Source organism: Oncorhynchus clarkii, chromosome 7, assembly GCF_045791955.1.
Source record: "Oncorhynchus clarkii lewisi isolate Uvic-CL-2024 chromosome 7, UVic_Ocla_1.0, whole genome shotgun sequence".
NCBI lineage: Eukaryota > Metazoa > Chordata > Actinopteri > Salmoniformes > Salmonidae > Oncorhynchus > Oncorhynchus clarkii.
The window spans coordinates 24,970,722-24,994,194 of NC_092153.1; the positions used below are offsets into that span (position 1 = coordinate 24,970,722).

The window sequence follows — 23,473 nt, forward strand, 5'->3', positions numbered from 1 at the left end:
TTGTTTTCAGTGTCATTATATCCTTGAGGAGCAGATTCAATGCATGAGCAGCACAGCCAATGGGTGTGATGTGAGAGTAGGACTCCTCCACTTTAGACCAAGCAGCCTTCATGTTCACAGCATTGTCTGTCACCAGTGCAAATACCTTCTGTGGTCCAAGGTCATTGATGACTGCCTTCAGCTCATCTGCAATGTAGAGACGGGTGTGTCTGTTGTCCCTTGTGTCTGTGCTCTTGTAGACTACTGGTTAAGGGGAGAAGATGATGTAGTTAATTATTCCTTTCCCATGAACATTCGACCACCCATCAGAGATGATTGCAATTCAGTCTGCTTTCTCTATGATTTGCTTGACCTTCACTTGAACTCTGCATCCAGCAAATGAGTAGATAAAGCATGTCTGGTTGGAGGGGTGTACGCTGGGCGAAGGATATTCAGAAATCTCTTCCAATACATATTGCCTGTAACCATCAGAGGTGAAACAGTTGCATACACAGCTCGAGCAAGACATTCATCAGCATTTCTCTGACTACGTAACCTCTGATTCCAGGAGGACCATGAGCTGTTGCTATCGATAAGGTGTCTGATTCATCATTTTCACCTCAAATAGAAGTAGAGGGACTTTTGTCAGAGGTTGCTTGTTGTGAGCGCTGAGGGAACTTTATGCACTTGGCCAGATGATTCTGCATCTTTGTTGCATTCTTCACATATGATTTGGCACAGTATTTGCAAATGTACACAGCTTTTCCTTCTACATTAGCTGCAGTGAAATGTTTCCACACATCAGATAGTGCGCCCATGGCATTTTCCTGTAAAGACTAGAAAAAATATGAGTAAAAAAAATGAAAAATACAATTCCATGTACAGATAAATAGTTAAGCAGTTAGATTAAACAACTCCTTTGTAAGATACATTTTTTTAAATGAAACATGTTTGGGAACAGGTGAATTAACACTCCTCAGATTGCAGGCTCAAGCAAGCTAAAACCCACATGGTAGCAAAAGCTAACTAGCAGAAATTGTTAACTTAGAAATGATTTAAACACACTTACTATTTACTAGTTAACAAAAAATCATGTATGTCATATAAAATATATTCACCCCACCAAGTATTGTAATCAAAACTTACCAGAAAGCATGTAGTCCTTGGCTTAGACAGTGTAGTAGTGTGGACTCAATAGCATCTCATTAGTGTGCAAGATCTTGAGAATCATCTGTTCATGTGATGGAAGAATACACTGTGCATGCAGAGAGTTGCAATTCCATTGAATTGGGGATAATTTAAGCAAAATATGCCACAATACCTAGAATTGCCTTATGTGTATCCCACAAAAAAAGGTTCACTGTTATAAGCTAACTTTTATTAATGAATTTAAGCAAAATTCCCATTGAAAAATTCCAGATATTTACCAGAAAGTTTATTACCCTTTGCAACCCTTTGTTCACCTATCAATTTGTGTAAGCTCAGCGATAACTTCAAGGAGAGGAGGGAGGAAGTGTGTGTTTTTTAAGTATTTGAACGCTCCGGGTGAAGTTTCACCTTGGTAATGATCTAGGACCAGCTTCCCCTACACAATCCTAAACCTAACCAAAAATAGAAGAAAAAAATGCAACTGACCCAAGACCATCTTCACCCTATACCTATCTGAACAGGGTCATTGAGCCTCCTGTTGGACCTTCCTGAAAGTTTACCTCATCCAGCAGGATGATCTGAGGGGCCTTGAGGATGGTGCGGGCGATAGCCACCCTCTGCTTCTCCCCCCCGCTCAGCTTCAGACCCCTCTCGCCCACCTGGGTGTCGTATCCTGGGTAGGGGGACAGACAGAGACAACACAGACACAAACGTCACTCACCTCATACAGTAACAATGACAGCCCGACAGCTACTGTGTGAACTCCGCAAATCTCCCCACTTGTTTGAGGAGATTTAGATGTCAAAATGCTTCGGCAAATGTGGTTGAAAACACCCACACAAACCCTTAAAACAACAATATTGAAACCCATAAGCCACTTTCAGGTTAACTACAAACATAAATATAATGACAACATACAGCTCTGGTTTCCAGGCACAGGTTAAGCCTAGTCCTGGACTCAATAGAGAATCTCCATTGAAATATTTTTTTTAGTCTTGGACAAGGCTTAAATTGGTGTCCGGGAAACCATCGAAAGAGATCGTTTTATTTCCGTACCTTCTGGGAACGTCTGGATCTTCTCGTGAATGTCCGCGGCGATCGCCGCCTCCTCCACTTCGTGGTCGCTGGCAGAGATGCGTCCGTAGCGGATGTTGTTGCGGATGTTGTCGTTGAAGAGGACCGTGTCCTGGGGCACCACGCCGATGTGGGCACGCAGAGACACCTGCTTCACCTGCACCCAGATACCAAGAGGCTCAGAATACACTATATTAATACAAGGTCAAGTTCACTAGGTCATGCAATGAAAAAACGTTTTCAAACATCCAGATAATAATGTTTTTTTCTTAATTTGGTGCCTAATGAACACGACCCAGGTGTATCATATTAACAATACTATAACTGAAATAGAAGACCAATGTGTAACAAACCTAATGTTATATACAGCATGTGCTAACAAGGCAGTATGTCTGGGAACTATTCTCTTGCAACTGGGCAAATTACTCACCTTAGAGATGTCCTGGCCATCGATGCGGATGCATCCTCCCTGGACGTCGTAGAAACGGAAGAGCAAGCGAAGGATGGTGCTCTTACCACACCCTGACTGGCCAACCTAGGGATGTCAACAAACACACAAACTGTTGAGAAGCAAGAAACATCTGTACTACACATGGTCCGGACACAAACCATCACATGACTGAGAGAGAGAAATCAAACACTGCTCAAGTGTGCGGAATATCTGGGTAATGATCGGAAGCTTGGAATCCAATCTTACCAATGCAACAGTCTGGCCTGGCTGCACAGTAAATGATACATCCTTAAGGATCTCCTTCCTAAAAAAAAAAAACACACACAGAAGCACAAAATATATATTTAAATCAAATCAAATGTTATTTGTCACATGCTTACTTTCAAGCCCTTAACACTTATTTATTCTAAAAACTGCACCGTTGGTTAAGTAAAAAAATAGATAAGTAAAAAATACAAGTAACAAATAATTAAACAGCAGCAGTAAAATAACAATAGCGAGGCTATATAAAAGGGGTACCGGTACAGAGTCAATGTGCGGGGACACCGGTTATTTGAGGTAATATGTACAGTGCCTTGCGAAAGTATTCGGCCCCCTTGAACTTTGCGACCTTTTGCCACATTTCAGGCTTCAAACATAAAAATATAAAACTGTATTTTTTTGTGAAGAATCAACAACAAGTGGGACACAATCATGAAGTGGAACGACATTTATTGGATATTTCAAACTTTTTGAACAAATCAAAAACTGAAAAATTGGGCGTGCAAAATTATTCAGCCCCTTTACTTTCAGTGCAGCAAACTCTCTCCAGAAGTTCAGTGAGGATCTCTGAATGATCCAATGTTGACCTAAATGACTAATGATGATAAATACAATCCACCTGTGTGTAATCAAGTCTCCGTATAAATGCACCTGCACTGTGATAGTCTCAGAGGTCCGTTAAAAGCGCAGAGAGCATCATGAAGAACAAGGAACACACCAGGCAGGTCCGAGATACTGTTGTGAAGAAGTTTAAAGCTGGATTTGGATACAAAAATATTTCCCAAGCTTTAAACATCCCAAGGAGCACTGTGCAAGCGATAATATTGAAATGGAAGGAGTATCAGACCACTGCAAATCTACCAAGACCTGGCCGTCCCTCTAAACTTTCAGCTCATACAAGGAGAAGACTGATCAGAGATGCAGCCAAGAGGCCCATGATCACTCTGGATGAACTGCAGAGATCTACAGCTGAGGTGGGAGACTCTGTCCATAGGACAACAATCAGTCGTATATTGCACAAATCTGGCCTTTATGGAAGAGTGGCAAGAAGAAAGCCATTTCTTAAAGATATCCATAAAAAGTGTCGTTTAAAGTTTGCCACAAGCCACCTGGGAGACACACCAAACATGTGGAAGAAGGTGCTCTGGTCAGATGAAACCAAAATTGAACTTTTTGGCAACAATGCAAAACGTTATGTTTGGCGTAAAAGCAACACAGCTGAACACACCATCCCCACTGTCAAACATGGTGGTGGCAGCATCATGGTTTGGGCCTGCTTTTCTTCAGCAGGGACAGGGAAGATGGTTAAAATTGATGGGAAGATGGATGGAGCAAAATCTATAATGGAATGGTTCAAAAATAAACATATCCAGGTGTTAGAATGGCCAAGTCAAAGTCCAGACCTGAATCCAATCGAGAATCTGTGGAAAGAACTGAAAACTGCTGTTCACAAATGCTCTCCATCCAACCTCACTGAGCTCGAGCTGTTTTGCAAGAAGGAATGGGAAAACATTTCAGTCTCTCGATGTGCAAAACTGATAGAGACATACCCCAAGCGACTTACAGCTGTAATTGCAGCAAAAGGTACAAAGTATTAACTTAAGGGTGGCTGAATAATTTTGCACGCCCAATTTTTCAGTTTTTGATTTGTTAAAAAAGTTTTAAATATCCAATAAATGTTGTTCCACTTCATGATTGTGTCCCACTTGTTGCTGATTCTTCACAAAAAAATACAGTTTTATATCTTTATGTTTGAAGCCTGAAATGTGGCAAAAGTTTGCAAAGTTCAAGGGGGCCGAATACTTTCGCAAGGCACTGTACATGTAGGTAGAATTAAATCAATGGCTGGAGTCTGACAATTCTTAGGGCCTTCCTCTGACACCGTCTGGTATACTGGGCCGTACGCACTACACTCCGTAGTGCCTTGCGGTCGGAGGCCGAGCAGTTGCCATACCAGGCGGTGATGCAACCAGTCAGGATGTTCTCCATGGTGCAGCTGTAGAACAGAGGATCTGAGGACCCATGCAAAATCTTTTCAGTCTCCTGAGGGTGAATAGGCTTTGTCATGCCCTCTTCACAACTGTCTTGGTGTGTTTGGACCATGATAGTTTGTTGGCGATGTGAACACCAAGGAACTTGAAGCTCTCAACCTGTTCCACTACAGCCCCGTCGATGAGAATGGGGGCGTACTCGGTCCTCCTTTTCCTGTAATCCACAATCATCTCCTTTTGTCTTGATCACGTTGAGTGAGAGGTTGTTATCCTGGCACCACACAGCCAGGTCTCTGACCTCCTCCCTATAGGCTGTCTCATCGTTGTCGGTGATCAAGCCTACCACTGTTGTGTCATCGGCAAACTTAATGACGGTGTTGAAGTCGTGCCTGGCCATGCAGTCATGAGTGAACAGGGAGTACAGGATGGGACTGAGCACGCACCCTTGAGGTGACCCCGTGTTGAGGATCAGTGTGGCGGATGTGTTGTTACCTACCCTTACCACCTGGGGGCAGCCGGTCAGGAAGTCCAGGATCCAATTGCAGAGGGAGGTGTTTAGTCCCAGGGTCCTTAGCCTAGTGATGATCTTTGAGGGCACTATGGTGTTGAATGCTGAGCTGTAGTCGATGAATAGCATTCTCACATAGGTGTTCCTTTTCGTCCAGGTGGGAAATGGCAGTGTGGAGCGCAATAGAGATTGCATCATCTGTGGATCTGTTGGGGCGGTATGCAAAGTGGAGTGGGTCTAGAGTTTCTGGGATAATGGTGTTGATGTGAGCCATGACCAGCCTTTCAAAGCACTTCATGGCTACCGACGTGAGTGCTACGGGTTGGTAGTAATTTAGGCAGGTTACCTTCGTGTTCTTGGGCACAGGCACTATGGTGATCTTCTTGAAACATGTTGGTATTACAGACTCAGTCAGGGACAGGTTGAAAATGTCAGTGAAGACACTAGCCAGTTGGTCAGCGCATGCTTGGAGTACACGTCCTTGTAATCTTTTTTGGCCCTGCGGCCTTGTGAATGTTGACCTCTTTAAAGGTCTTACTCACATTGGCTATGGAGAGCGTGATCACAGTCGTCCAGAACAGCTGATGCTCTCATGCATGTTTCAGTGTTACTTGCCTCGAAGAGCGCATAGAAGTTATTTAGCTCGTCTGGTAGGCTTGTGTCCCTGGGCAATAACGGGATTTCTTATAAGGCAACAATCGCTTCCGGGTTAGAGTCCCGCTCCTTGAAAGCGGCGGCTCTACCCTTTAGATGTAATCCATGGCTTCTGGTTGAGGTATGTACGTACAGTCACTGTGGGGACGACATCATCAATGCACTTATTGATGAACCCAGTGACTGATGTGGTGTACTGCCATCAGAAGAATCCCGAAACATATTCCAGTCTGTGCTAACAAAACAGTCCTGTAGCTTAGCATCTGCTTCATCTGAGCACTTTTTTTATTGACCGAGTCACTGGTGCTTTAGTTTTTGCTTGTCAGCAGGAATCAGAAGGATATAATTATAGTCAGATTTGCTAAATGGAGGGCGGGGGAGTGCTTTGTACGCGTCTCTGTGTGTGGAGTAAAGGTGTTCAGAGGGAAAAACCTTCTGGTTGCACATTTAACATGCTGGTAGAAATGAGGTAAAACGGATTTAAGTTTCCATGCGCCGCCTCTGGATGAGTATTTTCCTGTCTGCTTATGGCCAGCTCATTGAGTGTTGTCTTGGTGCCAGCATCGGTTTGTGGTGGTAAATAGACAGTAAGAAAAATATTGATGACCACATTATTTACCAAGAGAGTTTAACAGCTTATCATGAGATACTCTACCTCAGGAGAGCAAAACCTTGAGACTTCCTTAGATTTCATGCACCAGCTGTTGTTTAAAAATATACATAGACAAAATATGCACCAGCTGTTGTTTAAAAATATACATAGACATAATATACATAGACCGCCACCCCTTGATCTATTCTGCCGAAAATGCGTAAAACCCGCTAGCTGTATGTTATTCATTTCATCGTTCAGCCACGACTTGGTGAAACATAAGATATTACAGTTTAAATATATTTTTTAATCCCATTTTTCTCCCCAATTTCGTAGTATCCAATCATCGCTACAACTCCCGTACGGGCTCGGGAGAGACGAAGGTCGATAGCCATGCATCCTCCGAAACACAACCCAACCAAACTGCTTCTTAACACCAACCCGGAAGCCAGCCGCACCACTGTGTCGGAAGAAACACCGTACACCTAGCGACCTGGTCAGCGCGCACGGCGCCCGGCCCGCCACAGGAGTCGCTAGGGAGTGATGAGACAAGGATATCCCTACCGGCCAAACTCTCCCTAACCCGGACGACGCTAGGCCAATTGTGCTACGCCCCCTAACCCGGACGACCTCCCGGTCGAACCAAAGTCAGCTAGCACTGCGATGCAGTGCCTTAGACCACTGCGCCACCCGGGAGGCCAATATTACAGTTTTTCATGTCCCATTGGTACGATAAACGTGCTCGTAGTTTGTCTATTTTTTTTATCCAATGATTGATTGTTGGCTCATAGGACCGATTGTAAAGGTAGATTACCCACTCACCGTCAGATCCTTACAAGGCACCGAGACCTACGTCCCCGTTCAAAGGAGAAAGCTGGAACTACCACAACTATGATTATTCATCAAACTGTTTCTGAATCAGTCTCTGTGTATAGCCTACACATCAGTCCAAACGAGACCTGAAAATACATTTTTTAAATCTTAGGACTTACCCGTCAGTGTAGTTAAAGTATACATTCTCAAACTCCACTTTTCCCAGTTTATAGAGAAGGTTCCCTGCGTTCACCGCATCCTTCACCTGAAGAGAAATCAAGATAAAGCACATAAAAACGACAAAAAAATACATTTCCCATAATGAAATGCAAAGATTAGATTCTGACATAGGGAGAATCTCGATTGGTTTTGCTTGCCTCCTGCCTCCTCTCTTCTACCCTCGCCTCATTTGAAAAACGTTGAAAGTAATCAAAGAGGTGGCGAGGAGAAGGAACATGGAAACAAATAAGCTTTTCATGAAATGAGACTCTTTCTCCACTCACGTATCACCAGGAAAATGATGCGTACAGAAAAAATAAATGTGTAAAGTGATTAAAAACTAAATATTCTAGTGGTGCAAGACATTTTATAGATAAAAGGATACGTAGTGCATTGTTTTTAAATGTGTACATACTCTTCTCCTCCGAGAAAACAAAAGCTGATTCAAAGGGATTTTAAAACACTTCCATGCTTCCTGCCACGAGGATACTATTGTGCATCCTCTATCGAAGTAGGTAATCGAGGATGGGAGAAGACTACCTACTTACGAATTGGCACTTCTCGATCACTTATCGGTTGCCTGTCACAGAGGACGGAGGAGTGGAGGAGAGGACAGGCTTTTCCAATTGAGAATCTCCCATACACACCAAAGCTCAAAGACCAAAGCTGGTCATTGATAACCAATTTCAAAATTACCTCCTCTTCCTCTGTAAAGAGCTTAAACATGCTCTCCATGTCGATAAAGGAGCTCTGGATCATTCTGTGGAGGATGAGGACGTATGTATTATAAAGAGCACCTGTTGTGTAAACAATGCCTTTCATCGATCTGTGTCAATAGTCTAGCTTAATTTGCTTGTGTCTTTCTTGATCTAGTAAGACATGTGGAAGCAATATGGTGGAAACTTATCCAGTCCATTTAGCTGTAAGTGATAGGCATAAGAGACTAGGGAAGGATGACAGGAAGTAGAATTGAAACCCAGCCCATAACACCTCTCACCTGTAGTAGGTTCCAAACCAGTTGAGAGGGGTGTAGAGCTGGATGATGTAGGTGCCGAAGAGGACAAAATCTCCAACCTGGAGATAGAGTGCATTAGCCTGGTTAAACCAGACTGAACACTTTGCTCACTATTGTTTCACTTTGTTCAGTTTGGTTTAACCAGGCTAAAGTTCACAGCAGCTGACTTGAATGTATACTTCATACACCACGTGTATTACTGAGAAAAACATGCAATACCACAACACTGTGTCAAAGGGAAGTTTTTTAGCACATGTTCAAACATGCATACAGTAGCAAGGCTGCATGGCCTTGTAATGATGCAATGTCTGTTTTGCATTTGTATTAATTGCTTTTGTCGGCTGGGCAAGTTACAAATAATTTCCTAATTAGAGTACAATAACGTTTTCTAATCTAATGTAGGACAGAGTTCGAAAAACAACAGAGTGGAGAGAGTTTGAGGTGGGTCAACAGGGCTTTTCACACTTCCGAGCCAAACCAAGCTGCACTGGTCATGTTACACATCCAGACATTTACCCGTAGTTGCTGGAACCGTGCTGATACGGACAATGTGAAAAGAGCCAGGGCAGTTTGTTTTCGGTCGGCTCGATAGTGTGAAAAGGGTAGTAGAATGAGTATCTAGGCCTTTAACGGGGAACTTCAGTATTTCACAACTTCATGTTAAATTGTTTCTCACCCGGGAAAGTGGTTATTTAACAAAAACCAAACATGGATTATAGATTACAGTCCTGGCTCATAGACTATTGTCAAGGTGAGGAACCATCTAACATTAATTTATAAAATGCTCAACTTTCCCTTTAAGCTAGTAAGGGCTCCGAGCTCAGTACCTTAAACTTTCCCTCCTGGACAAAGTAGGCACACAGCAGTGACCCGGCCAATAGGCCTGAACCGATGATCAAGTTCTGTGTCTGGTTCAGGAAGGCCAGAGAGGCTTGTGTCTTCCATTCTGAGATCTAGGACGGGAGGGGACAGACAGACAGACAAACAGGCCATAAATGCAACATTACAATCAAAAGAGTTATAGTCTGGTCCCAGATCTGTTTGTGCTGTCTGTTTGCACTGCTGAACAGACCTAGAACCAGGAAAATAGAGATACAAAAGCTAAAGCAATGTCTGCTGGTTGCAGTTCTAAAATCCTAGAACATCATTAATGATGGAAAGCTCTATTTAACTATGCTGAGGTGGTCAAACACATTTCATATATATCTATTCATCATGTTACTGGTCACTGTTACATGTATATATTATCATTTTCCATAAGTATTTAAATATATCTGCTACCAGTCACTTTGTAGCCCTGTTTACATCTACAATGCCTTTTTTTATTGTGTTACAGCCTGAATTTAAAATGGATTCGATTAGATGTTTTGTCACTGGCCTACACAAAATACCCCATAATGTGGAATTATAATTTGACAATTTTACAAATTAATTAAACATGAAAAGCTGAAATGTCTTGCGTCAATAAGTATTTAACCCCTTTGTTATGGCAAGTCTAAATAAGTTAAGGAGTAAAAATGTGCTTAAAAAGTCACATTAGTTGCATGGACCCACTCTGTGTGCAATAAGTGTTAAACATGATTTTTGAACAACTACCTCATCTCTGTACCCCACACATGCAATTATCTGTAAGGTCCCTCAGTCAAGCAATGAATTTCAAACACAGATTCAACCACAAGAACCAGGGACATTTTCCAATGCCTTGCAAAGAGGCATTGGAAAATTGGTAGATAAAAAAACCACGCAAACATCCCTTTGAGCATGGTGAAGTTATTAGCTACACTTTGGATGGTGTATCAATACACCAAGTCACTACAAAAATACAGGCATCCTTCCTAACTCAGTTGCCGGAGAGGAAGGAAACCCCTCAGGGATTTCACCATGAAGCCAATGATGACTTTAAAACAGTTAGATGGCTGTGATAGAATAAATCTGAGGATGGACAACATTGTAGTTACTCCACAATACTAACCTAATTGACAGAGTGAAAAGAAGGAAGCCTGTACAGAATACAAATATTCTAAAACATGCATCCTGTTTCCAACAAGGCACTAAAGTAATAATGCAAGAAATGTTATCAGAGAAATTAACTGGGTACTGTAACTCTCCATATTTTCAAGCATAGTGGTGGCTGCATCATGTTATGGGTATGCTTGTAATCATTAAGGACTGGAGATTTTTTCAGAATGCTTTAAACCTGGATTAGTCTGCCTTCCACCAGACACTGGGGAGATGAATTCACCTTTCAGCAGGACAATAACCAAAAACACAAAGTCAAATCTACACTGAAGTTGCTTACCAAGAAGACAGTACATGTTCCTGAGTGGCTGAGTTAAAGTTTTGACTTAAATCTACTTTAAAATCTAAGGCAAGACCTGAAAATTGTCGTCTAGCAATGATCAACAATCAATTTGACTGAGCTAAAATCATTTTTATAAGAATAAAAATGGGCAAATGTTGCACAATCCAGGTGTGGAAAGTTCTTAGAGACCTACCCAGAAAGACTCTCAGCTGTAATCACTGCCAAAAGTGCTCCTACAAAGTATTGACTCCTGAGTGTAAATATTCACATACATTTTATATTTCTGTATTTAATTTGAAATACATTTGAAAAAATGTCTCAAGACACATTTCCACTCTGTCATTTTTTCACTCTGCCAAGGGGTACTGTGTGGAGATGGGTGAGAATTTGTTTTATTTCATCCATTTTGAATTCAGACTTAAAACAAGATGTGGAATAAGTCAAGGGGTATGAATACTTTCTGAAGGCACTGTGCATCCATCCCACTGTCACACCTGACACTCTTGCACACACACACACCACGCACCCACATGCTTCTGCTATCCTGTTTACTAATATTATTATTTATCCTGCTACCAGTCACTTTCTCCTAATCACTGCCTACATGTGAATATCTACTTCATATACTCCAGTATCCCTGAACATTGTAAATGTACTCTGTATACAGATTCCGCTCTTACTTCTTGTGTTATTATAAAACATTTTCTTATCGGTTATACTTTTTTGATATTGAATACTGCACTGCTGGGTAAGGCTTGCAAATAAACACAACGAGTCCCACCATAATGAAGGTGTGATTTAGGACTTTAATTTCTAACAAATTTTATAGATTGTGTGTTTGAGATACAGACTTCTGGGTCGTAACATTGGATTTGTCTATTTCTTCTGCATCCATACTCTGTGATTAACGGGGGTTGAGGCGGTATTTGTGAGACAAGGGTGGATCTCGAAGGGGACCAGGGCAGGGTTTTTTAAACAAAAACATCTGTAGAGTCCGAATGGTTTGGAGCTACAAACTATTAAAAGCTATACAGTATAGGAAAAGCTAAGACTCCCACGAACACTCACAGGCCACACAAGTCGTTAGAAGGTAAGGGGTTCTTCTACATAGAAGATCATAGGAAATCCCAGGACAAAGTGTCTACAATACTGTAATAAGCGTACATAGTTGCTGTAACAAACTCCACACAGTTGTCACTGACTAGTTGGATATTCATTTCCCAATGAACAACTTCTGTACTTACAGTATTCATATAAATACATTTTTATCAGGTTTTTGCTTTGGCTGACCTTATTTTTTATTATTGACATTCGTCAATAAAACTCATTATTAATGCAACTGTTTATGTCAAATTGTTTTGTGTAGCCCTGGTTGTCCTACTTGTAGCCCTGGTTGTCCTACTTGTAGCCCTGGTTGTCCTACTTGTAGCCCTGGTTGTCCTACTTGTAGCCCTGGTTGCCCTGGTTGTCCTACTTGTAGCCCTGGTTGTCCTACTTGTAGCCCTGGTTGTCCTACTTGTAGCCCTGGTTGTCCTACTTGTAGCCCTGGTTGCCCTGGTTGTCCTACTTGTAGCCCTGGTTGTCCTGATAACAAAAATAAAATAAAATAAACTTTGTGAGGCAAAATATAAAAGGCTGGACAGATAAATGAAAGTCATATAAATGAAAAGCCGATTTTCGCTGGGGACTTGGGACTGTGCATGTGACAAATAAAATGTGGAACTGGAATTTACCTTAAAAACCTAAGCAAACGCTCTGGTGTAACTTTACACATATCTATATTTTCAACTCTTCAGAGTTTTACATCTATAGCCTGGATTACCTGATACTTCAGAATAGCGTCCTCAAAACGGTTCACCTCGTAATTCTCAGCATTGTAGTACTTCACCTGTTAGATAAACATTACAATCACAGCCATGAAGCAACTCTGAAGCTGCAAAAAATGCAATATGTTTGAGGGAATCTTCATGTGTCCATTTGGCATCAAAACAGACAAACTGGGAGGGACTACTTGGACTTTTTACATTTTCCATTCAAAAATGTTTTTAAACATTTTCTGTTGCGTGCCCTAATGAACACAATCCAACTATTGAGGTTAAAGGTCAATGAGACCATCTCGGTACCGTCTCAAAGTTGAGCAGGGAGTCCACCGCCTTGGACTTTGCGTTGTTGTCCTGGGTGTTCATGTCTCGCCTGTACTTGGTCCTCCATTCCGTGATGATGATGGTAAGAGCTGAAGAGATATATTGATGGACCATTATGAAATACTACATTGGTATTACCAGACCTCAGTCGAATGCATATGTAAAATCCTTTCAAGTAGGTGTGATTGATTCAGCTTGGAGTCGATTTAATTGACGCTTTTGGGACTATTCCATTGGTGCAGGTCAAGTCATTTGAAAGTATTTCACATATTTGACTCAGATCGGATGATTGCTACTTTATAGAAATAACTAAGTTAGCTCCGGAAAGGAGGCCTTGTACTCACTGAGGTAGAGGAACATACAGACGAATACGATGAGTCCGAACCAGGCGTTGAAGTAGGTGATGAAGTAGATGATGGAGATGACGATATCTGCGATGGTGGGGAAGATGCTGAATACAATGTAGCTGTGGAGAGAAGGAGCGGGAGGCCAGGTTTACCTCTGAATTAACACACAGACTGTCCAGAGGTCAGGATGACCCTAAAAGACTGAGACGTACTACAGGGAGATCAAAGTTGGGTCACAAAATCACACTGGTTGGTAGTGATGGAAGAAATGGAATGTTGACTAAATTTTAAGGTGGAAAGGAGAACAGATTAATCTCTCTTTTTGACAATTGAGTAAACCCCTGAGGAAGTCTCTCGAAGCTTTGAGGATCAGGTAATCACACCAAGATCAAACCAAGATGTGAGCCGCCACTGCTAAATTGTTGCCGCCGTTCCAAAAAATATGTAAAATAAATAAATAAATAAATAAATATAAATAACAGTGCCTTCAGAGAGTATTCATACTCCTTGACTTATTCCACATTTTGATGCGTTACAGCCTGAATTCAAAATTGATTAAATAAGAGTTTTTGGTCTCACCCATCTAAAAACACACACAAAATACCCCATAATGACAAAGTTACAAAAAATTACATTTTTGCTAATTTACAGAAAATGAAATACAGAAATCTTATTTACATACATGCAACCATTTAAAAGATTTTACTGAGTTAAAGTTCATAAGGAAAATAAATTCAATAGGCCAAGACTGGGAATACAGATATGCATCTGTTGATCACAGGTACCTTAAAACAAAATGTAGACGTGTGGACCGGAAAACCACGCACACACACAATTTATTATTAGGAGACCCACCTGAGCAGGCTGTTGATGGAGGAGGTGCCGCGGTCAATGCTTCGCAGGACGTCCCCGGTGCGTCGCCCCAGGTGCCAGCGCAGAGACAGTGAGTGTAAGTGGCTGAACAGACGCACCTGCACCACCCGGTTGGTGTACTGCTGCACGCGGATCCACAGGAAGGAGCGCAGGTTACTGACGAAGCCGGACGCACCTAGGGAGAGAGTGAGGTACAGGAAAGTGAAGAGAGAGAGAGAGAGAGAGGGCAGGGGGGTACGAGTGGGGTTGGGGAGAAGGAGAAAGGGGAGAGAAGATATAGAGAGTGAGGGAACAAGAGAGATAATTAAAATAACAGTACTCAAGGAATGAATGGGTGTAGCAGAGAAATACAAAATGGAGGTGAAATTCCCACTCACCCAGGGCTCTAAATTAATATATATATGTATATAAAATGTGTGTGTGTGTGTGTGTATGTATATATATACACACACACACATTTTTTTGTATCACTGGTGTTCCCAATATATAGGCTATATTAGGATTTTATGAATTATAGCTACTTTTGTAGCACATGTTGTGCCTTAGAAACAAATATGTAACACTGTAAATACATTTGCTTATTATAAAAGCTAAAACGTTGATACGTTGAAACGTCATTGAAATGACAGTAATTTGCGGAATATTAGGCTTCAACATTGTGTAAAAGCACAATTTTCCTACTGAGAGAAAAGGGTGTAATTGCAGACAGCAATTAGGGCTGTTTTCTTTCATATACAGGTGTTTCTCAATATCAAGTTACACCCATTGATGCTCGCCATTGGTCCGTGGCCTTTTCTTTCACGTCGGGGACAACAGTAGTTGACAACTGTAGCATTGTAGCCTAACCCTTTTCCTAACTTTAACCTTCTCCCAACCTGCCACACTATTTCACCTAATCTGCCATGCCAATTCTCCTAACTTGCCACGCTAATTCACCTAACCTGCCACGCTAATTATCCTAACCTGCTATGTAAACAAATCATGTGTTGAGAAACCATCCATCGCATAACACCAGAATTGCCAAACGACAATATCAAGGAATGACCACATCAGGAAACACCCTGAATTGTGGTCTGCTATTACACCATATTGTTTGAGATGCATAAGATAAAACATTTTACACTGTCCCTTTAAAAAGTCAGGTTTGTGATAATGACAGGCAAGATATCTCTCATTCATTCATTGCTATATTCATTGATCTCCTGAAGAAGCGATTCCTTTTCCTTTCTTTCTGTGCCCCAAAATGTTTGGATATACTGGTCAAGTTACCAGGTTGTTAGCTAGCTAGCCAGTGCAGTAATATGACTGAACAAAGTGTCAACAAATGGTTTGCGAATAGTTTTCGAACGGCCCACAACATGGTTTCTGAATGTTAAATGTGGTCCCAGCTATCCGCTATAGGAAGATAAAAATGTTGCGGCGGTAATACGGGTCAGATCTTTTGATCTGGGCGAGAAGCAAGCCGAGAAGCAAGCCAAGAAGCAAGCCAAGAAGCAAGCCAAGAAGCAAGCCGCTTTCGCTGTAGTAATGGTGCAACAATGGCGCTAACGAATCCGCACAAGCTTGTTTCTCTAAGGCACTCGGAAACAACGGTACAGCTAAGTCTTATCATTACAAAGATTATCTGGGAGATTTTTTCATACTCGCACAGTGCTCCCAAAACAAAACCTAGCTGGAAAGCAAAGCAAAATATTATTGACCAAATTGGTCACACTTTAGAGCTCTGCACTCACCTGCCCCTCCACCTTGCAGGAACTTGAGCAAGACGTAGACACACACAGTGGTGGCCAAGGTCTTCCAGCTGCTTCCATCAGTCAGCTCATTCACTGTGACAGAAAGAGGGTTGACAAACCCAGGTCATCTTTTCTGCAGTTTCTTTGGGTAGACAACCTGCAACGCAACCAATAAGGTTGTGACAGCAACAAGTAGGAATTTAAAAAGGCATCCAGATAAAAGCTGGATATAGGGGAGATGTTACGAAACGAGGGATGCTCTCTCACCAATGTTCTTGTAGTAGATGGGCACAAAGACATTGATGACCCTCTCCAGACCCAGCAGGCACAGGCAGAGGAGCACCAGGCCCTGTAACAGCATGCTGCCTCTGGGCCACATGTAGGGCACCAGCAGACGCACCTTCTGCCCAAAGTCATGCCAGGTAGACTGGGATTCCTCTGCCCCATCCAACAGGAGCTGGGGTACAGATAGAGATATTAGGGGTTATTATGAACTTAATAAATACAGACAGGGACAATAAACAACAACAAAAAAGGGTTGTGGCCGGGGACTTTAATGCAGGCAAACTTAAATCGGTTTGACCTAATTTCTACCAGCATGTCACATGTGCAACCAGAGAGAAAAAATACTTCTATCCTCTTGATTCCTGCATACAAGCAAAAACTAAAGCAGGAAGTACCCGTGACTTGCTCAATACTGAAGTGGTCAGATGAAGCGGATGCTAAGCTACAGGACTGTTTTGTTAGCGCAGATTCATCCAATGGCATTGAGGAATATACCACCTCAGTCATCGGCTTCATCAATAAGGACATAGATGATGTCGTCCCCACAGTGACCGTACGTACATTTCCCATGGAGCTGCTATTTTCAAGGAGCGGGACACTAATCCAGACGCTTATATAAGAAATCCTGATATGCCCTCAGACGAACCATCAAATAGGCAAAGCGTCAATACAGGATTAAGATAGAATCCTACTACACCGGATTCTTACGCTCATCGGATGTGGCAGGGCTTGCAACCTACTACGGATTACAAAAGGGAAACCCATCCGTGAGCTGCCCAATGACGCGAGCCTACCATACAGGCTAAATGCCTTTTATGCTCGCTTCGAGGCAAGCAACACTGAAGCATGCAGGAGAGCACCAGCTGTTCCGGAGGACTGCGTGATCACGCTCTCCGTAGCCGATGTGAGCAAGACCTTTAAACAGGTCAACATTCACAAGGCCGCGGCCCCAGACAGATTACCAGGAAGTGTACTCAGAGCATGTGTGAACTAACTGGCAAGTGTCTTCATGGCCAAGCATGACTCCAACACCATCATTAAGTTTGATGTGGACACAACAGTGGTAGACCTGATCACTGACGAGACAGCCTATAGGAAGGTCAGAGACCTGGCAGTGTGGTGCCAGGACAACAACCTCTCCCTCAACGTGAGCAAGACAAAGGAGCTGATCTTGGACTACAGGAAAAGGAGGGGCGAACACGCCCCCATTCAAATTGACGTGGCTGTGGTGGAGCGGGTCTAGAGATTCAAGTTCCTTGGTGTCCACATCACCAACAAGCTATCATGGTCCAAACACACCAAGACAGTTGCGAAGAATGCATGACAACGCCTATTCCTCCTCAGAAGGCTGAAAAGATTGGTGGGTTCCCAGATCCTCAAAACGTTCTACAGCTACACCATTGAGAGCATCCTGACATCCAGAACCTCTATACCTTTCTTTACACTGCGGCTTCTCACTGTTTATTATCTATGCAGTCACTTTACCCCTACCTACAGTTGAAGTCGTAAATTTACATACACCATAGCCAAATACATTTAAACTCAGTTTTTCACAATTCCTGACATTTAATCCCAGTACAAATTCAGTTTTATGTCAGTTAGGATCACCACTTTATTTTAAGAATGTGAAATGCCATAATAATAGTAGAGAGAATTATTTATTTCTGCTTTTATTTCTTTCAACACATTCCCAGTGGGTCAGAAGTTGACATACACTCAATTTGTATTTGGTAGCATTGCCTTTAATTGTTTAACTTGGGTCAAACGTTTCGGGTAGCCTTCCACAAGCTGGGTGAATTTTGGCCCATTCCTCCTGACAGAGCTGGTGTAACTGAGTCAAGTTTCTAGGCCTCCTTGCTCGCACACGCTTTTTCAGTCCTGCCCACACATTTTCTGTAGGGTTGAGGTCAGGGATTTGTGAATGCCACCTTGACTTTGTTGTCCTTAAGCCAGAACTTTGGAAGTATGCTTGGGGTCATTGTTCATTTGGAAGACCCATTTGCGACCAAGCTTTAACTTCCTGACTGATGTCTTGAGATGTTGCTTCAATATATCCACATAAGTTTCCTTCCTCATGATGCCATCTATTTTGTGAAGTGCACCAGTCCCTCCTGCAGCAAAGTACCCCACAAAACATGATGCTGCAACCCCCATGCTTCACGGTTGGGATGGTGTTCTTCGGCTTGCAAGCCTCCCCCTTTTTCCTCCAAACATAACTATGGTCGGTATGGCCAAACAGTTCTATTTTTGATCAGACCAGAGGACATTTCTCCAAAAAGTACAATCTTTGTCCCTACGTAAAGTTGCAAACTGTAGTCTGGCTTTTTTATGGCGGTTTTGAAGCAGTGGCTTCTTCCTTGCTGAGCGGCCTTTCAGGTTAGTCGATATAGGACTTGTTTTTACTGTGGATATAGATACTTTTTGTACCCGTTTCCTCCAGCATCTTCACACGGACCTTTGCTGTTGTTCTGGGATTGATTTGCACTTGTCGCACCAAAGTACGTTAATCTCTGGGTGAAAGAACGCGTCTCCTGCCTGAGCGGTATGACGGCTGCGTGGTCCCATGGTGTTTGTATTTGTGTACTATTGTTCGTACAGATGAACGTGGTACCTTCAGGCGTTTGGGAAAACTTCAACTGTATCTGTACATACATATTACCTCGACTAATCTGTACCCCCGCACACTAACTCGGCACTGGTACCCCCTGTATATAGCCTCGTTATTGTTATTTTATTGTGTTACTTATTATTATTATTTTTTTTGTTAATTTAGTAAATATTTTCTTAACTCCATTTTCGTAAAAACTGCATTGTTGGTTAAGGGCTCGTAAGTAAGCATTTCACCGTAAAGTCTATCTATACCTGTTGTATTCGGCGCATGTGACAAATAACATTTGATTTGATTACTAGATTACCTGGCCAGTGTCGCCCTCCACGTCGCGTTCGTCCTCGTTGATCAGGAGCATGTACGGTCTCCGTGGTAATCCCGGGGCCTTCAGGCCCAGGAAGAAGAGTGTGCCCGTGCCGACGTAGCGCATCAACCACAGAGAAAATTCCACCTGAGGTAACGAATGAAAAGTCATGACTGAACCTTTAACGGAGCAATCTGCAGCTTTGGCTTGGAGAAATGGAACCACTCAACGGATGAAAGGACCGACCATCCATAGTATCAAAATGACCATCTTTTAAGGTTATACACGGTTTGTTTACATTTACAATGTTTATAAACATTCAAGTAAAACAAGCTCATCTGTTGGGTTCTCATGGGGTGTTACAGTTGAACTAAGCTCATGAGGCATATATAATTTATAATCTTCAAGACTCAATGGGTATACATCATTAGTCCAAAAATGGATGTAGCAATTGTAGATTGACTCTTTAAAGAAATCTTGCACTCATAAACTACATTTTAGTATGTTGTCCATTGATAATTCAATCCCAATGGGACTGTTAATACAATACCAAACGGTGAATGTCAGCCGTCAAAATAAAAACATTTTGGAGTGTAGTATTTCTTTAAATAAGTGCTGACTGACAAGCATAACTGCATAAAACACATTTCAATACTCCATTCAACCCATACCATTTACATTTTAGTCATTTAGCAGACACTCTTATCCAGAGCGATTTACAGGAACAATTATGGTTGAATGAATTGCTCAAGGGCACATCGGCAGATTTGTCACCTAGTCTGCTCTGGGATTCGAACCAGCTTCAACTTCAATGTGAGGCCGAGGTTCTCATTCAAAAGTAATTTACTCAGGAGTTGTTGGATCATTCAGGATTGGAGGAGAGGTGAATCAGTGGTTACAGTCAGACTGACTATACAAAGTAAACTACTGTACACATTATGACACAAAGTAAACAGTGGACTGTGTCATATACTTTGTGGTATAACAACCCATTGGAAGAAGAACTAAGATGGTGAATGCTTGGTAAAAAGCTAATGAAGATGTGTTCAACTAATGCATTCTGAATGCAACTGGGAGACATTAGTAGCTGAGTGGGACAACCAATGACAGACATAGGGAGGGACTAAGAAAAGGCGTGATCTGATTGGTTACAAAATGTATATTTGAGGGTGTGGCCAGAGGGAGAGGTAAGAAGAATGGCAAGATGGGGCAATGACTCAGCACTTCTAGAGTTACTCATAGCTGACTAATGATAATGGTTCTTCCCCCTTCCACTGCTGTGTCATAGTTGGAATGCCAGTTTCTATTTTAGCAGTCTTCTTGTGAGAAAATGCTTTGTTATATATATATATATATATTTATTTTTTTTACAATCACAACCGTCTTTACGAAATGGGATTCACAAAACATTAAACCTAGCCTATGTGTCTCATTTACGCAGATACAGTATCACACCCTATGGGTAGACTAACTTACTTTTTAGAAAGCCCACTATTACACTTGTGTAATGGAGTGTTAAAACTCAATGTTAAGTTTAATACTAATAGCCAGTAACATTATATGCTAACGTTTTTAACAACCTCTATGAAACTAGGGAGTGAGATGGCAGTTTATCCTCACTGAGGGTTGAGCTGTGGGGTTAATTCAAAGAGGTGAAACGTTTGAACAATGCAGACAGAAATGCAAGGAACAGATCTAACACCATTTCCAACTTAACCTGACAGTTAAACATGTTTTTTCAACACAAATACATTTATATCGGGAAGGTCCTCTAACGCTACACACTCCTGAACAGAACCCAGTGCCACGTTCAGTAGGCAAGTTTGTGAAACATTCTGATAGAAATACATTATGTAGAAAAGACGTGTCTCTTTGAGTGATACGTAGAGAGAGGAGTTACGTCAGCTCTATTGCTTCTACAATGCAGGTGCTTCTACACCTGCATTGCTTGCTGTTTGGGGTTTTAGGCTGGGTTTCTGTACAGCACTTTGAGATATCAGCTGATGTACGAAGGGCTATATAAATAAATTTGATTTGATATTGGGGACATTCTATAATGTTAAACCCTCAACAATACCACTGGTCCTCTCTCACCTGCTGCTGTGTGTTCTCCAGGCCCCACCACCAGTAGGGGCTGGCCCAGGAGACGAAGGCCAGGTTCTCCGCTGAGAATGCCACAGCCCAGAAGAGCAGCAGCACCGTGCTGTGGCCACGTGTCCGGTCCCTCACCAGCACCCTCCTCCTCTCCAGCCTTAACAGGGCCACGGCCCAGGCCCAGCCCAGCATGGACAGGAGGCCGTACAGCACCACATAGCCAGGGAGCTCCCCTCCCCCGGCCGCCCTCCAAATCAGCCCCCCCAGGAACTGCAGCAGCAGGAGCAGGGAGACTGACAGTTGGAGGCCATAGAGGCGCGAGCGCGGAACGAACTTGGGCTCCATCTCGGTGCCGTAGCGGCGGTAGCAGACGCAGTGGAAGGTGCCGAAGAAGAAGGAGAGGGTAAGCAGGACGGTGGGCACCAGGGTGAAGTAGAAGCAGGGCGAGATGCCGCCCTCCAGCCAGGCTTCAGAGATGGAAGCACTGGCTTCACAGTAGCTTTGCACTGCTACCATGGTGGCTGGAAGCTGGGGAGACAGGGAAGGGAAAGAGAGTATTCACTATAACAGACATATTACCACATTAAGCCTACACATAGGGCTCAGGATCATCAACCTGGTCCGCATGGATGTTAAAGAGACTTTAAAAAAGCAGGACAGGCAAAGGAAATCATACAGTTGACTGCATGAAATTCGTTTTCATGCAGTCAGTATTTTCACCGGATCTTATTTGTATCCTACTCTAAACGGCTATTCGTGATGGAATTCAACTCATCTAACTTCTTTCATTCGTGACTTCAGATCGTTGCTGCTATACCCTACTTAATGAATCAGGGTTAAGAGCAGATTGAATCTCCTTGAAGTGTGTGTGTTGTACTTTGAAGCAAAACACAGCAAGCATCTCTTCCTCGTGTATAATCATTCAACAGACCTAATAGGCCTTAGAGATCCAGGCCAACCCTGCTATATCGGGCTGTGAACTTGACAATATGGTTAGTGCTTCAGTCATGGCTCCTAAAAGCACCCCAGCCAGTCATCTGGGGGTGGGCGGTGGACTAATTCTGATTCAGTCAAGGCACTTAAAACACATCACATTTCATCAACTGATATTCATTCAAAATAACATACTAGAATTAGGTTACAGTGGTATGCCGACAACTGTACCTTATTATCATCACCCGCACAAAACTATTAACCCCTATTACTCCATTGTTTATGCTTTTGTTGTCATATGATATTGAACGTTCTAAACAAATGCTTAAGATGTTGTTGCTCTCATGGAATCATTTCTTGAGCACTACAGATATTGTCGTGGGCATCAAGATGCATTTGCTCCAGTGGCATTGTTTAGCGTGTTTTTCTTGGTGGCCCGCTCTTTGACAGACAGAACATATTTTTAAAAATGTGACAACAAAAACAGAGCGTCAAAATAACCTTAGCAGTAGAGTTTCTCTCTAGCTACCATTTGTGAGACTTGCCTAGTTAAATAAAAATTAAATAAATACATGTGTGGCGTTATCGGTCTGGCCTATCAAGATAGCTAGCTATCTACATTAGCAAGCTTAGATCTGTTGCTTTTAATACAACACTCACATTCTCAAGACAAGCTGGGGCTGGAAAGCAATTCAGTGAATTGAAGCTCCCAACAAATAACTCGTTTTACGCAAAGAGATTTTACAAGTCAAAAATAACAATAATGGTCATCTTGTTGTATCCACTTGTAAACTGTTCTTATTCTTCTTGCGGATTGCGTGGAGCGACGTATTCCATGACTCAGCAATCGGCATTTTCTCACAATGACACAACTGCCTGAACCGGGTCCTAGCGCCCCGTAGAACACGCATGTTCAAATATAATGTTACGCAATCTCATATATGGCCAGTAGATGACAGTATATACAAAGACATCCTACCTCACACATAAATGCCATCTGAACGCTGGGTCTCGTCATGGCCAACAGACAGGAACAGGCCAACAGTATGCAGTCAGTCAATATACCAATATCTTAGCAACAGAAAAATAAGATGGACAAGAAAATACCTTTGATAATTCCTATCAAAAGGAGTAGAATTTTCAA

General features: G+C 42.4%; 1 protein-coding gene across 3 annotated transcripts in view; it reads right to left on the reverse strand.

The window, feature by feature from the left end:
- Positions 1-23,212, reverse strand: part of LOC139413124 (ATP-binding cassette sub-family B member 6-like) — a 28,912-nt gene extending 5,700 nt beyond the window's left edge. The window contains exons 1-18 of one of the 3 annotated variants that reach the window (XM_071160202.1): positions 22,990-23,174; positions 21,397-21,924; positions 19,306-19,449; positions 16,373-16,562; positions 16,106-16,198; positions 14,355-14,547; positions 13,497-13,618; positions 13,132-13,241; positions 12,831-12,896; positions 9,534-9,659; positions 8,689-8,765; positions 8,388-8,451; positions 7,652-7,737; positions 2,900-2,957; positions 2,633-2,737; positions 2,185-2,359; positions 1,689-1,801; positions 1,142-1,210 (exon numbers count right to left, since the gene is read on the reverse strand). In XM_071160202.1, the coding sequence (XP_071016303.1) occupies positions 1,148-1,210; positions 1,689-1,801; positions 2,185-2,359; positions 2,633-2,737; positions 2,900-2,957; positions 7,652-7,737; positions 8,388-8,451; positions 8,689-8,765; positions 9,534-9,659; positions 12,831-12,896; positions 13,132-13,241; positions 13,497-13,618; positions 14,355-14,547; positions 16,106-16,198; positions 16,373-16,562; positions 19,306-19,449; positions 21,397-21,912 (2,301 nt within the window). In that variant the 5' untranslated portion in view covers positions 21,913-21,924; positions 22,990-23,174 and the 3' untranslated portion in view covers positions 1,142-1,147. Of the gene's footprint in view, positions 1-1,141; positions 1,211-1,688; positions 1,802-2,184; positions 2,360-2,632; positions 2,738-2,899; positions 2,958-7,651; positions 7,738-8,387; positions 8,452-8,688; positions 8,766-9,533; positions 9,660-12,830; positions 12,897-13,131; positions 13,242-13,496; positions 13,619-14,354; positions 14,548-16,105; positions 16,199-16,372; positions 16,563-19,305; positions 19,450-21,396; positions 21,925-22,989 lie in introns of those variants that run through there. The other 2 variants (XM_071160200.1, XM_071160201.1) reach the window with 2 other exon arrangements.
- Between the last annotated feature and the right edge of the window lie 261 nt (positions 23,213-23,473).